Below are 16,803 nucleotides of genomic sequence, written 5' to 3' on the forward strand. Positions count from 1 at the left end.
TCGGGTGGTTATTGTCCTTGATTATCTTTTTTGCCTTCCTTTGACATCGGGTGCTGTAGGTGTCCTGGAGGGCAGGTAGTTTGCTCCTGGTGATACGTTTGCAGACCACACCACCTTCTGGAGAGCCCTGCTCTTTCCACCTTCTCCACTGCTGTTCCATTGATGTTGATAGGGGGGTACTCCCTTTGCTGTTTCCTGAAGTCCAGAGTCATCTCTTTTGTTTTGCTGACATTGAGTGAGAGGTTATTTTCCTGACACCATACTCCGAGAATCCTCACCTCTTCCCTGTAGGCTGTCTCGTTGTCATTGGTAATCAAGCCTACCACTGTTGTGTTGTCTGCAAACTTGATGATTTAGTTGGAGTCATGCATGACCACGCAGTCATGGGTGAACAGAGAGTACAGGAGGGGGCTGAAAACGCACCCTTGTGGGGCCCCAGTGTTGAGGATCAGCAGAGTGGAGATGTTGTTTCCTACCTTCACCACCACCTGGGGGTGATCCGTCAGGAAGTCCAGAACCCAGTTGCACAGAGCGGTGTCGAAACCCTGGGTCTCAAGCTTAATGATGAGTTTTGAGGGTACTATAGTGTTGAATGCTGAGCTGAAGTCAATGAACAGCATTCTTACATAGGTATTCCTCTTGTCCAGATGGGTTAGGGCAGTGTGCAGTGTGATTGCGATTGCATCGTCTGTGGCGGGGCGGTAAGCAAATTGAAGTGGGTCTAGGGTGACATGTAGGGTGGAGGTGATATCATTGACTAGTCTCTCAAAGCACTCCATAATGACAGATGTGAGTGCTATGGGGCGATAGTCATTTTGTTCAGTTACCTTTGCTTTCTTGGGAACAGGAACAATGGTGGTCATATTGAAGCATGTGGGGAGCCTTGCGAGGGTTAAGACGTTTATATATTTTACTCACGTCGGCCACAGAGAAGGAGAGCCTACAGTCTTTGGTAGCGTGCCGTGTCAGTGGCACTGTATTATCCTCAAAGCGGGAAAAGAAGGTGTTTAGTTTGTCTGGAAGCAAAACGTTGATGTTCCAGCTTATTCCCTTCTTATTCTGGGAATCCTCCAACATGTATTTCAGGAAAACCAGGGAATTCTGCAGCCCTAATTGCGACTCCACTTTGTCTTTATATGTATAAAATGGACTCTTCACAGACATTTAGGATTGTGATATGCTCTTTATTGTCAATGTGCATACAGTAGACCTCTCACAAAGACTGATATGACATTCTATGATAATTCTGAACCAAAAATCCATATCTATCTGTAGTCACCAGTTTCAAGGCAGTACAGCATTCAATAGCCTTGTTTTTATGCTAATGTAAAAGACGTTACGCTGCTTTTGAGTGAGTACCACTTCTCCCTGATTCGGCTCATACCCAGGCCCTCTGCACACATGACCTCACCTCCTGAAGCTGGGTGAGACAACCACATATTACAGTCGTAGCAAGTCCATTTACCTTCAATAAAGTAGTTATCAGTAGTCAGTGCTAGTGGGATTCATTTTAGATACTATTTGAAGGGGGTTGAAGGGGTTGAAGGTGTAGGGTTTCATACATTTTCGGAAGATGGGCAGCTTCAGGGGGAAGCTGGTTCCACCATTGGAGTGCCAGGACAGAGAAGAGATTCGCCAGGGCTGAGTGGGAGCAGACCCCCAGTAGTGGTGGGATGACCAAGAGACCAGAGGTGGCAGAACGGAGTCCTCGGTTTGGGGTGTAGAGTTTGAGCAAAGCCTGAAGGCCGGGAGGGGCATAACTACTTTGTTGAGTGAAAATGTATTTGCTACAAATGTGATATGTTGTTGTCTCACCGAGCTATCTTAAGATGAATGCACTACTGTAAATCGCTCTGAATAAAAGCGTCTGCTAAAATGTAATGCTACGTAGGCAAGCACCATGGTCTTTTAGTGGATGCAAGCTTCGGCTGGAAGCCAGTGGAGTGTGTGGAGGAGTGGGGTGACATGGGAGAACTTGGGAATGTTGAATACGAGGAGGGCTGCGGCGTTCTGGAAAAGTTGATGGCACAAGCAGGGAGCTCAGCCAACAGAAAGTTGCAGAGGTCTAGATGGGAGATGACCTGCATCACTTCTTGTGTGAGGAAGGGTCGTACTCTGTGGATGTTGTAGCGTATGAACCTACAGGACCAAGTCACTGCTTTGACGTTTGGAGAGAATGACAGAATGTTGACCAGGATCACGTCAAGGTTCTTTTCACTCTGGGAGGGGGACACCGTGGAGTGGGCAGTTCTCCCCCAAGGGGAAGAGCAGCTCCATCTTGTCGAGGTGTCGCCACCTGGGTGTCATAAAGGGGGAAGGAGAAAAGTACAGTGTCATCAGCATAGCAATGATCAAAGAGACCATGTGAAGATATGACGTGCCGAGTGACTGTGTTTGGAGAACAGAAGAGGGCCTAGAACCGAGCCCTGGAGGACACCAGTAGTAAGAGCATGTGGTGCAGACTCAGATCCTCTCCACATCACCTGGTAGGAGGGACCTGCCAGGCAGGATGCAATCTAAGAGTGTGTAGAGCCTGAGACACTGAGAAGAGGATCTGATGGTTCACGGTGTTGAAAGCAGCGGATAGATCTAGGAGGATGAGAACATAGAAGAGAGAGTCAGCTTTGTATTCTAATGGTTGTGTCATTGTTTTCAGTGTAATATTTGTATGTATTTGTTCAACTCTCAGTCAGAGTTTTTTCTTGTACATAAAGCTGTTATACAGAATTGGTCTCCTTGTAAAATCCACATAGACCCTCTCTCCAGAGGGCATTTCTTGTTCTAGCTCATTTTTAGTCGTCAGGTACAAGTCTACCCTCAGGACCTGTTGGAGAATGTTAGTAAATGCCAATATTTCCAGCATTTTCCTATGAAATGTTTGATTGTCCAAGTCAAGCATGTGAAATCGACACCTCAGGCTTGTTTCTCTCGATGTGGAGAAGAACCAAGGCCAGAGGGGGAGAATGTTCAGATGCAAAACATGTTTGTTGTCATGTGCCAAATTGAACATTACACATTTCTTAGCCGTGCCAGAAGAATCATGTAATTATGAATTTATTGATACGGATGAAGCATAAATGTTGAAAATGTCAGTATTTGTTAATCTCAAGTAATACCTCACTATGTTCTGTTGTTGTTTGTTGTTTATTTAATGCTGTTGATGTTGTTTCATCAAAAGGCTCATCAACAAATACTCAGCCCTTGCCATAGGAACCCGACATCTACCATTACAGCACTTTTATTAGATATATTTAGGAGAATATGACTTTATGGTGACTAAAAACATTAGTAAAAAACAAAAAATGTAACGAAATTCAATCAAATACAATTAATTTAAAGTGAATAAAACACATACTGTTGCCATACAAGGGTCACCATTGACACTGACATGCATTAATATATTCATGAGTGTGGTAACTATGTACCCCCTCGGGATAGCTACATTAATTACATTAAAAGAGTAATTTAAATTCTTTATTCAAAGAAAATGATTCTCATGCAATAAATAGCACAATCATTACAGTGATGGGTGGGATGAGAGGAAGCACTGAAGCTAAGCATCAATGTCAAGCTCATACTTACACGCACACGCACACACACACACACACACACACACACACACACACACACACACACACACACACACACACACACACACACACACACACACACACACACACACACACACACACTCTCTCTACTGACTATAGGATGACAAATACTATACCAGCTAACAGACTGCAATGTTCTGAGCACCTGGCTCACTCTGAGCAGTTGTAAATATGATCTACAGCCATGTGTTTTTATTTGGTATTATTCATCTCCTCTGTCAGTAGCACATAAGAAGGTAATAGAAATGCCAGGATGATGGCTGATTTACTTAGTCAAATGTTCATCCCAAGGCTCCACAGGGATGATTGCAGTTTGTGTGAGTAACAGGAATCCATGCATTAGGTAGGCAAAACTGACACGACCTTGAGACATTATAACGCAGACAATATATTACTGCCGCGGCGACCTTCCTGGGTTCCAAAGATACATCTGAAGTGTTTAACGGTGTTTTACAATGCATTACCAGGGCCTTTACATGTGCTGAGCTCATTTTATTCGCTCATACATTTCCGAGGAAGGAGTTTAGTGTCACTCAAATGTGGGCCATTTAGAGTAGCTTGACTTAGGGAGACAAATGAGATTACACAAGTCACTGATGCTGCAGATAAAAAGCAGTTGCAGTACTGTAGTATAGCGCTGGGTGATCCAAGCAAGAAAAAACCTTAGCAATATTCCATGTATAGTAACTAGGTCCTTTTTACCTGGTCAGGTCAGGGGGTCAGGAAAAACTCATGGCCTTATAGGCACTCATTGTACCTGAAAATATTCACCTCAACTGGATTACCTGTCGAAGACTACAGTGTCGTTATTACAGTTATTAATGTTAGGTAAAGTGTTACCCTGTATGCTCAGTAAATAATATTCACCAAACTGGGGCGATGCAGACGCATGTATTACAGTACATACTGTCAACCTGGCCTATACTCACCTGACCGGATCGATTGACCTGTTTCCTGAAGATCCAGGCGGAGGAAGGACTTTTGGAAGAATTTTCCCACACAGATACTGTTTGTCAGTGCTGGATCAATATTCACAGTCTTCCTTGAGCTTTAGCAACCTTTCAAATATCACTTCACATTGATTTCTCTCACATAAGTCTTTCTTACCAAATTAGATTACTTTTGTAATACAGCTATATTTCTCATTGACAAGTGCAAGTCAATGACATTTCAGAAATGGTCACTATTATTGCCCTACATACAGTGTGTTCTCATGATGTGCAAAATACACATCCGTTATCATGCATTGTCATTGTGTCTTGGTTTGTGCCCAAATAAAATGTCTGACAGATTGCAAGGTCAGATCACATCATCATGTATTAAGGGCTCATAATGAAAGTGGAAAGATGATGGTTATTAGAGGAAATGAAAAGGGACTACTCTTCTCGTTTAAAGCACCTACAGTCTATTCTGATGGAATTGGCAATTGGAATTATTTATGACATTAATTGCCACATTATCAACTGGCTGTGAGCTCTGGTGTCACTCTGTCCATCTTTTTTTGGCAGAGAGAGAGAGAGAGAAAGATAGAGGGGGAGAGCAAGCTGAGCCTGAAGCAGACTGACAAGCTAATTACATCGTCTTCCTTCCCCTCAATGAAACATGCTACTCATCTGAAACGACGCCCGGAAATAAGGCCTTTTCTCACCTCCTCTGGACAGCACTTGATGAAGGAGGATTTGGCAGATGGACGGATGTCTTCAGGTGCAGAGTGAAAGAGAGGGGGGGTTACAGCGAGAGACAGAGAGAAGAGGGAGGGGGAGCAAGAGATGGAGACAGAGTGAGATGAGGAAGCGAGAGAGAAAGGACTAAAGGACATCTAGCTCTAAAGCTTGCCCCATCCATCCACAACCCTGTTAGCTTATGTGCTATCAGTGGCCAACTGTCACTCACCAACACCACTCTTGTTATTTTTTTCCTTCCTGTCTCTGTGAATTTGCATTTGCTTGTGTCAATCACTCAGCGGGCTGAGGCCTGTTGTCTGATGACTAGAGATGATGTGGACTAAGTTCCTGTGACAGCCAGTCAGTCTGCGCTGTGCCTGTTGGGGAGACGAGGGGTGAAGGGTGCTGTGTCTCTGCGATACAGCTCACAGCACTTTACTCTCCTGAATAATATGACTCACACTCAACACAGATGGTAGAAAATGCAAGTTATTTGAGCTTACATTGGCCAATGTGCATCATAGGTTCAAGATTCAAGGGTTAAGGTCATATTACAAGCTTCCATGTTTAACAAGAGATCATGTGTTTGATACCTTTCTATTCAGGCCATTAAAATGAGCCTGTCCTTCGGTTTCCCCCGCAATCATCCTCTAACTTACACACACACCTGTAGGTAATAGGTAAAGGGCTCTATCCCTCAGTAGGTAAGTTGTGAAAGGCCCAGCACTCATTTAAACACAGTGCAAAGAGACAGTGTGAGTTGTGTAGTGTGGAGCCCAGTCACCTACTTGGCACCTGTATCCCCAGGCAGTGTCTGCAGCTGCCAGAGTCATCCCGAGTCCACACGCACCCAGGAGGTACCCAGGATCCACTGCAGATGTGGGACACACAGGGCATCGCCTACAGGTTGTTCTGTGGTTTATACCTTAATTAGTCTGCTGTACCACCATGTCAGTCTCATGTCAACACACACACACACTAACACACACACACACAAAGTTTATGTCAGTAAGGCAGATGTCTACACGCTGCTGCACGCTGTCGCCTTCCCTGCCCATCTCATAATGCAGTAGTTTGTGTGCTGGGGATGCGGCTGTGCTCTGTGCTCTGACGAGGATGGGAAGTGACACACACCAAACTCGGTGTGTCCTCCAGCCAGCTCCGGTGGCTCCCGGCCTGTCAATTCCAGCTCCGTCAGCAGCACTGGCTCAATGGCAGTGCCTGTGACACATGTCACAAAGTTTTAAATGTCTGCTCTTTTCAGCAGGATGGTTGGGCTGGCGCGGATGGGTAGGGTGAGGAGAGAAGCAGCCAGGGGAAGGATGACATTTTGTGTTGCCGGGCGGGGGAAACTTGTTGTGGCTCCCCTCTTCCTGCCTCCACCAGCTGTCAGGGCCGGTTTCCTCTGAACATATCACAACACGCACAAATAAACCTTGTCATTCTGAAACGCTGCCACTAGTGGCCGGCCTCCCCAACGTTACATATGCATGGTCTCGTAGGAGGAAGTAGCACACAGGCGTATGCAGGAACACACACGAATCCACGCAAACACGCACGCACACCCTGAACATACAGTGTGGGGCTATCTTTGACCTTTCTGTCATCTGTCTGTCTGTTAGATTGATAAGCAGGACTGAAGCTCCAAGTGCTCCCTCTCACATCCCCCTGATCTGTTTGGGCTAATGTGGAAGACAGTTACCTCTTACAGTAATGACAGGAATAGAGGAGCAGGAGACGGTAATTGAGTAGAAGTGCAGGCGAATATGTCAAAACAAAAGAGACGACGTGGAGGGAAGTGGCTGCCCAGACCTCAACATTAGAATATGATTTGGACCAATAACAAGCATGTATTATATTCAGTCAAATTTGATGGAATATGTGAATGACGCAATTTGACATTTCCAATAACCATGTAGACACAGAGCAACACAGCTCAAGTAAAATGTTTTAATCAATAAAAGTAGAGTGACCTTTAAAGGGTAATACAAAATGTACTTGGGATCATCTAAAACAGCATTGCCTCATTTCAAAATTGCAGATAATAAGATCACATTAGGCAGGTTTCCAGGTTTATTTCACAAAAGCATTGTCGCCAAAATAATCATTGCTACATGTGTAATGGTAACGTCAGATATAGGAAACATTTTATTTTGCCTAACTTTCTTTATTGTGACAAATGATGATGGAAAATATGTTTTTAGAATAAATGAACATTGACAAATCATTTTTAAGATACACGGAGCATGTGATGTCAACACGTAAATATGAAGCTCCACTCTACATTAAATTCTAAATACTTACTACCTGCTAAATCTATTTTTCAACTATAAAAATAATGTTTATTTGTAAGGTTTGTCCGGACTTTCAAGAATGGCTAAACTGCTTCGCCTTGCTGTTCTGGTTGGCTGGACGCAAGTTTCATCATCCAATTATTTCAGATCTACAGGAGTGCAAGTTTCACCATGACACGGACCGTGGCGTTATGTTGTGACATGAAAATGGGAGGGCTTATAGGTTATCTCCAATTTATTAATGCATAAATGGGTCATGGAAACACTTCAACCACTTCATTTTTATTCAACACTGTATCCAGATTGTCATAACTTCATACCGTCATAATTTGGTAATACCGGCACTGAACACAATGGGTGCTATTTCAAACCCCACTGAGCTAATCTGAAGGTTAGCAATGCTAACAAGTACATGTAAAATCCCATAGAGAATCCTAATGAGCACATTGCGAACATTTTATGCAGTCTCTGACCAAAAGTATTTGCAGGACAGATATTCCAGCTCATAAATTTATACAAGTAACTGAAAAAGGCTACTTACAGTTTTTATTGCATGCTCAAAACAAACATTAAACAGCAAAGCTCTTGAAACCCTTCTCTGCTGTTACCAAGCGAAGCTTGATATTGGAAGAAGCTAACCACTTAGCTAGTGAGATAGTTAACTAGCTACTAAATTAGCAAAACAAATTCAAAACGAGAGAGCATTTAGCACATTTTAGACAGTTAACTTAATAGTTATAAGACTGGCAAATATTTAGTTGGGAATTCCATACTGTAACTCGATCACTTGAGAGTCACAGTCGCTCCTATGTCTTGTCGTTGTGTGCTTGTAAAGAAACACGACGTGACTGGGGACTTCCGGTAAGCTTCATAATGAACAATGATGTGAGACGAAATGAAGAAGGTGATCTTTATCTCTTAAAGCATTTCACAAGTTGACTGCAGGTATTTACTTAAAAGAGTAGCAACAAATATTCACATTTTTTAAAAATGTTGGAGAAGAAATCGTTTCAACACTATTGAAAAACCATCTGTGGCTATTTCCAAACCCCCCAGTATACGGTATATACGGCGTACCGCCCTACGACACTGTCATTTGTTTTAGGTGTGAGGTCATTACGTCCAGCTGTTTGTTAAATAGAAATGCACCGTAGCAGGCAATTGTCAAATCTATTTTCTACGCAAACTTTGTAAACGTCAACAACAACAAAAAAATCACTGGACAAGTTAATGGTAACATAGCTAGTGAGTATATTTAATAGGACATATTATATACTGAACAAAAATATAAATGCCACATGTAAAGTGTTGGTTCCATGTTTCATGAGCTGAATTAAAAGATTGCAGAATTGTTCCATATGCACAAAAAGATTATTTCTCTCAAATGTTGTGTACAAATTTGTTTACATCCCTGTTAGTGAGCATTTCTCCTTCGCCAAGATAATCCATCCACCTGACAGGTGTGACATATCAAGAAGCTGATTAAACAGCATGATCATTACACAGGTGTACATTGTGGTGGGGACAATAAAAGGCCACTCTAAATGTGCTGTTTTGTCACATAACACAATGCCACAGATGTCTCAAGTTTTGAGAGAGTGTGCAATTGGCATGCTGACTGCAGAAATGTCCACCAGAGCTGTTGCCAGAGAATTTAATGTTCATTCCTCTACCATAAGCCGCTTCCGTCATTTTAGAGAATTTGGCGGTACATCCAACAAGCCTCACAACCGCAGACCACATCTAACTACGCCAGCTCAGGACCTCCACATCCGGCTTCTTCACCTGCGGGATCATCTGAGACCACCTGGACAGCTGATGAAACTGAGTATTTCTGTCTGTAATAAAGCCTGGTTATGTGGGGAAAAACTCATTCTGATTGGCTGGGCCTGTCTCCCATATGGGTGGGCCTATTCCCAACCAAGGATGCGTCCCTACCCAGTCATGTGAAATCCATAGATTAGGGCCAAAACAAATTTATTTGAATTGACTGATTTCATTATATGAACTGTAACTCAGTAAAATCGTTAAAATTGTTGCATGTTGCGTTTATATTGTTGTTCAGTATACTAAATGATATCATAACCGCCATCGATAAAATACAGTACTGTGCAGCCGTCTTCATCGACCTTGCCAAGGCTTTCGACTCTGTCAATCACCATATTCTTATCGGCAGACTCAGTAGCCTCGGTTTTTCTGATGACTGCCTTGCCTCGTTCACCAATTACTTTGCAGACAGAGTTCAGTGTGTCAAATCGGAGGGCATGCTGTCAGGTCCTCTGGCAGTCTCTATGGGGGTGCCACAGGGTTCAATTCTCGGGCCGACTCTTTTCTCTGTATATATCAATGATGTTGCTCTTGCTGCGGGCGATTCCCTCATCCACCTCTACGCAGACGACACCATTCTATATACTTCCGGCCCGTCCTTGGACACTGTGCTATCTAACCTCCAAACGAGCTTCAATGCCATACAACACTCCTTCTGTGGTCTCCAACTGCTCTTAAACGCTAGTAAAACCAAATGCATGCTTTTCAACCAATCGCTGCCTGCACCCGCATGCCCGACGAGCATCACCACCCTGGATGGTTCCGACCTTGAATATGTGGACACCTATAAGTACCTAGGTGTCTGGCTAGACTGTAAACTCTCCGTCCAGACTCATATCAAACATCTCCAATCGAAAATCAAATCAAGAGTCGGCTTTCTATTCCGCAACAAAGCCTCCTTCACTCACGCCGCCAAACTTACCCTAGTAAAACTGACTATCCTACCGATCCTCGACTTCGGCGATGTCATCTACAAAATTGCCTCCAACACTCTACTCTGCAAACTGGATGCAGTTTATCACAGTGCCATCCGTTTTGTCACTAAAGCACCTTATACCACCCACCACTGCGACTTGTATGCTCTAGTCGGCTGGCCCTCGCTACATATTCGTCACCAGACCCACTGGCTCCAGGTCATCTACAAGTCCATGCTAGGTAAAGCTCCGCCTTATCTCAGTTCACTGGTCACGATGGCAACACCCATCCGTAGCACGCGCTCCAGCAGGTGTATCTCACTGATCATCCCTAAAGCCAACACCTCATTTGGCCGCCTTTCGTTCCAGTACTCTGCTGCCTGTGACTGGAACGAATTGCAAAAATCCCTGAAATTGGAGACTTTTATCTCCCTCACCAACTTCAAACATGTGCTATCTGAGCAGCTAACCGATCGCTGCAGCTGTACATAGTGTATTGGTAAATAGCCCACCCATTTTCACCTACCTCATCCCCACACTGTTTTTATTTATGTACTTTTCTGCTCTTTTGCACACCAGTATCTCTACCTGTACATGACCATCTGATCATTTACCACTCCAGTGCTAATCTGCAAAATTGTAATTATTCGCCTACCTCCTCATGCCTTTTGCACACAATGTATATAGACTCCCCTTTTTTTCTACTGTGTTATTGACTTGTTAATTGTTTACTCCATGTGTAACTCTGTGTTGTCTGTTCACACTGCTATGCTTTATCTTGGCCAGGTCGCAGTTGCAAATGAGAACTTGTTCTCAACTAGCCTACCTGGTTAAATAAAGGTGAAATAAAAAAATAAAATAAAAACATGATTCACAAATGTTAGAAGTTTATATTCAGGAAAAATTACCATACATTTTATAGGTGTGGGAATATAGTTCCTAACTATGATACTATAATGATGCTATAATATGTTAAAAGCATACCTTCTGAATCCTTCATAACCCCATTGAGGTAATATTCATAAATCACAATGAACTAATCATTTATTAATTCCATACTAATGATATTGATGATATTAAAATGTATTTATTAATCTCAGTTTCAATAGAACATTCAGAGTTGCAGAATGCTGGTAACCATCCCCAAAATGTCAATAAATCCCGGTTGGAAGATCAACGGAAACAGGAGGGAATAAGCAGGAATCCTCCAACTAGGATTTCTGGATAACCTGGACATTTTGTTACCAGAATTTTGCAAACCTAATTTACTGAAACTATTTGACAGTGTTAGAGGTTGAATGTTTCTTTGGTCTCTAATGTGTTCTTTATTTATTTTGTTATGGAATGTTGGATTGTCTTTCCATTGTGCATTTGAAAATATAACATATCTTCAAATTGTACATTATCATGCAATAATTGAATACTAAACGGATTAATTGCCATTAAAAACAGACCATAGTAAAATATATCTGCCAACAGCATAACTCTAAACAGGTAAGTGAAAAGTTGTGAAGTGGTGTTACTCTTGCAGGCAAGCCCTGTATCCATTCAAATACAGCTTCAGAACCACAAGGGTGGACTCCTTGAGAAAAGTTATCCTAACTTTCCTATACTTTAATTTAGCCCTCATCCTCCCCCTCTCCTGTCTGGCATTGCCCCCACCCTCTCTCTAATCCCCTCTGTTAACATTCTCAAGCCCCAATTTCGACAAGATGGAGATGTGCCAGGTGTAAACATCTACCTATCTTATATCATTTATCTATAGGTGGACATAGGGGTGGGAATTGTAAAGGTTTTAAAAACTTTATTTGGTTTATGTTGTATCTCTCTTTCTCCTAACTGACACTCTAAAAGTGAAATTTACTGTATACTTACATTTTGAAATATACATCATTACGCCCCAGTCCCCCTCACACATGCACACTCACACAGGCCCAGTGAGGCATCAGGTTTGACCTCTGACCCCTGATGAGTGGCGGTAGGGGACGGGTGATCCATCATGGCTGCTGTGGCTGTCAAATCAGCCGCTTGGCTGGAGCTGTCCATCACTGTGTTCACGGGGTGTGTGTGTGTGTGTTTTTTGGGTGGGCGGGTGGGTGTGAAAGAGAGAGTGCTTGCACTTGCGTGAACAGTTCTGTGGGTGCGTGTGCGTGCATGCATGCATTTTTGTATATGGTTGTGTTTATGTGGAGCACTGCTGCTTGAATGCAATTATGTCAACGTGAGTGTCAATGTTCACTCTGGGGCAGGAGAGTGGAGCTGACAGGAAAGCCAGGCCACTACGCTACAAGGCCCGTATTCATAAAGCGTAGAGAAGGATGCTGACCTAGGATCAGGTCCCCCCGTCCATATAATCTCATTCATGATTGAAAACTGATTCTAGATCAGCAATCCTACTCTGAGAAGCTTGATAGATACGGCCCCAGGACTGGGGTCTGAGAGTGACAGTATAGGTTATGGAAGAGACATTTTAATGAAGATGTTTGAATTTTTATTTAACGACTTGTATAATGAAGCTTGTGTGCGTGTGTTTGCGTCTCTCTGTCGGTCCATCAGAGTTGGTCATTGCGGATGAATCGGTTGCCTTCCGAATGCTTTCCATAGTAGACGTAACGGCACTTGGCGAACACACCTGAAAGTGGAAGAAGAAGAATATTAAAATGCTGGTCCAATTCAGATTTACCTGTGGATGGATTAAACCTGATGTTTATAGCCATTCTATATAGCCCGCCCATCTAGCATCACTATTCCTCCCAGACTCATATTAAACATCTCCAATCCAAAATTAAATCTAGAATTGCCTTCCTATTTCGCAAACAAAGCCTCCTTCGCTTATGCTGATAAACATACCCTCGTAAAACTGACTATCCTACCGATCCTCGACTTCGGCGATGTCATTTACAAAATAGCCTCCAACACTCTACTCAGCAAACTGGATGTAGTCCATCACAGTGCCATCTGTTTTGTTACTAAAGCCCCATATACTACCCACCACTGCGAAATGTACGCTCTCGTTGGCTGGCCCTCTCTTCATATTCGTCGCCAAACCCACTGGCTCCAGGTCATCTATAAGTCGATGCTAGGTAAAGCCCCGCCTTATCTCAGCTCACTGGTCACCAAAGCAACACCCATCCGTAGCACGCGCTCCAGCAGGTATATTTAACTGGTCATCCCCAAAGCCAACTCCTCGTTTGGCCGCCTTTCCTTCCAGTTCTCTGCTGCCAATGACTGGAACGATTTGCAAAAATCACTGAAGCTGGAGACTTATACCTCCCTCACTAACTTTAAGCATCAGCTGTCAGAGCAGCTTACCAATCATTTCACCTGTACACAGCCCATCTGTAAATAGCCCACCCAACTACCTCATCCCTATATTGTTATTTTGTTTTTTGCTCTTTTGCACCCCAGGATCTCTACTTGCACATCATCATCTGCACATCTATCACTCCAGTGTTATTGCTAAATTGAAATTATTTTGCCACTATGGCCTATTTATTGCCTTACCTCCCTAATCTTACTACATTTGCACACACTGTATATAGATTGTGTATAGATAGATATGATTATTATAATGTTTTATTATCTGTCACTATCTGTCTTATCCCATCTGTGTGTGTGTGTGTGTGTGTGTGTGTGTGTGTGTGTGTGTGTGTGTGTGTGTGTGTGTGTGTGTGTGTGTGTGCGTGCGGAGGATGAGTATCCTTCTCAAGTTGAGGAACAGCGGGGGAAACAGCATTTGGCCTCAGGGCGATGTCTAGACAGTAACAAGCCCACAACCCTAGCCCTGCCTCCACTCCACTCCACCCATACACACATGCACGTGTGTGTGTGTTGCATTTTCATATGACTACTGATCATATGTATCATTCATTTGCTATGTATCACAATCAATATTAGCATATAGTAAAATGACCCATGGCCTTGACATAATCTTTAAATTCTTAATGTTATACCGAAGATGTGGAGAGAAACATAGTACGTATGAGATGTTTGTACTTGCCCTAAACAACACAGCTGAACCTACTGTATGGCTCATTCATCCAATCAATGTCTGCATCAACAAACAAGCTACAATGAAAATCCACACGTTTATATTCTATTTATCATATATCCGTTAATCTAAAGACAAGGTGAAAACTGTTTTATTCATCAAATTCAATATGGTACAAGTTAGTAGCTTTGTAAAAACAAAATAACTACAAAGGAATTCATTTACCCTCTGCTATTCCTCCAAGGGTTACACTGTAAAACAAAATGGTCGACTCTATCCATAACCTGGGGTGCAGCATTGGACTAGTAACCGGAAGGTTGTAAGTTCAAACAAGGTACAAATCTGTCGTTCTGCCCCTGAACAGGCAGTTAACACACTGTTCCTAGGCCGTTATTGAAAATAAGAATTTGTTCTTAACTGACTTGCCTGGTTAAATAAAGGTAAAATAATAAACTGTCCTAGCTGTGATGTCGCAGCGCTCAGCAGAGCACTACTTGGCGAATGCGACGGAGATGCAGCTACAGCTGGCTAGGTGTCACCGCTCGGCAAGGACAAGTGGCATTAGCGCTGTCAACGACCCTCTGACAGAAGGACAGATACGTCTTCTGATATCAACACACTTGGTAAATAAACATCAAGAGCATTAGTAGAGGAGGTTGTAACAGATGGACAATAAAGTTGTATTCTATTCTGAGGGAAGGGGAGGATAGGAGAGGAGAAAGGGGGAGTGCAGAGGAGAGGAAATGAGAGCAGAAGAAAGGAGAGGGTAAGGATGTCAGAAACAGTTGAGGGGCGCTCAGAGCGATATAGCCAATCACTTAATCGGAGGAGACATTGTCAGGGCAGAAGAGAGACAGGGACCAGAATGGCACATAGTGACAGAAAGCAGAGATGGGGACAGAGATACTGGTGCCATATTAGTGCAAAGCATATTCCAACGCCAACCTCCATTCTAACCAAACCTGACACACCACCGCTCTCTAACTCTCTGTCTTCAATGTAGCCCCACTAATATATATATACATGCACACGCACACACAAACTTGAATGGACACAGGCACACACGCACGCGCACACACACAGACGCGGAGACACACACACACATACACACAACCCCTGATGTCAGTTCAGTGCAGCAGTCTTCATCCCAGCAGTAGTGAATGTGTGTGTTGTGTCAGGTTGGGGAGCAGTGCAGAACACAGGCCCGGGGACAAGCTCAGTCAATCTAAATCTGGACTTTGTAGTGGAGCGGCTCTCATTCCCCTCATAGCCCAGCTACTTGAGGTGATCCAAACACTCAAGTGTGAGGAGCTGTCACCTCCGATAAAATCCCCATGCCTGCCTGCCTGCCTGCTCCCTGCCCGGTTCAGACAGTTTGCCTGGGGATACAGGTGCCACGGAGGGAGACTGGGCTACACATGGTCTTATAGCACTGTGATCAGAGGAGTGATGGGCCCTTCACAGCTTACCTACTGAAGGACACAGACCTTTAGATGTTACCTACACAGCCCAAGGTCTGGAGTTAGGGCCCTTCACATACCCTACATAGACCCCTTGAGAGATATAGCAAGGAGGCTAGGGCACTTCACAGGTTACCTACTGAGATGTAGAGTGACAACTGACAGTTCACGAAGAAATAGAAAAAATAAATACAAGAAAAATTATTTGTTTAGAATAGGGCTGGATCAAATAAATTAGTTACAAACAAATTGTGGGTCAACAGTACACAAATTGATGACTCCTCAAAAACCCTGATCCAAGTTTCCCTAGCACCAATCAGAGGGCTGTGAGCTCTGATTCTCCCACAGTGCTTTAAACAGAGACATCTGGGCATGCCAGAGGAAGCCAGACAGTGGGGGGTGGGGGGGTGGGGGGAGCAGAGAAGATAGACAGATAGATAGAGAGTGATGAGAAAACAAAGAGATGGAGTCTGCTTTCCTAGCCAACGACTGCCTGCAGGGGGTGTGTGTGTGTGTGTGTGTGTGTGTGTGTGTGTGTGTGTGTGCGCGCGCGCGTGCGTGTGTGCGTGCGTGCGTGCACATGTGTTCAGTATAACCTGGCAGGCTGTGAAGTGTGATAAAGAGCAGGCTACTATACACACCCCTAACTCCATCAGTCCCCCAACAGCTAGACTCCAACATATTATTGGAGGATGGTGAGAGAGAGAAAGAAGGTAGAAGGGGAAGAAGTCAAAGACTTACATAATTCCTTATGAGGCCTCCTCAGGCCAGTGGGAACAGTTTGATGAGCTGATACTGGTGTCATGGATATACTATCTGTGTCCCATGACTGACTGACACAGATAGGCACACATGCATGCACGTGCACGCCCACATGCACAGAAAGAGAGAGAGAGAGATCCCTGAGAACAGTGAACACCCATTAAAGTGACAGATTAGATCAGTGACGTGGGAAGCTAATGTTTCCATCATGGATCCTCTGGCAAACGAACACTCAGGCCTTTGTTCTGCACAGAATGTCACGCACACCCTGCACCTTGTT

The 16,803-nt window shown here is 43.7% G+C and overlaps 1 protein-coding gene and 1 long non-coding RNA gene across 2 annotated transcripts in view; both read right to left on the reverse strand.

Moving 5' to 3' along the window:
* Nucleotides 1-1,185: 1,185 nt before the first annotated feature.
* On the reverse strand, nt 1,186-5,483 carry LOC135511610 (uncharacterized). The gene is made up of 3 exons (XR_010451277.1): nt 5,260-5,483; nt 2,484-2,589; nt 1,186-2,296 (listed from the first exon to the last, which is right to left on the reverse strand). It is a non-coding gene; the product is annotated as an uncharacterized LOC135511610 (long non-coding RNA).
* A 2,352-nt stretch (nt 5,484-7,835) lies between these two features.
* LOC135512209 (leucine-rich melanocyte differentiation-associated protein-like) overlaps nt 7,836-16,803 on the reverse strand; it is a 412,825-nt gene continuing 403,857 nt past the window's right edge. The window contains exon 7 of the mRNA XM_064933983.1: nt 7,836-12,942. Within this exon, the coding sequence (XP_064790055.1) occupies nt 12,863-12,942 (80 nt within the window). The 3' untranslated portion in view covers nt 7,836-12,862. The remainder of the gene's footprint in view (nt 12,943-16,803) is intronic.

Source organism: Oncorhynchus masou, chromosome 24, assembly GCF_036934945.1.
Source record: "Oncorhynchus masou masou isolate Uvic2021 chromosome 24, UVic_Omas_1.1, whole genome shotgun sequence".
Lineage (NCBI taxonomy): Eukaryota > Metazoa > Chordata > Actinopteri > Salmoniformes > Salmonidae > Oncorhynchus > Oncorhynchus masou.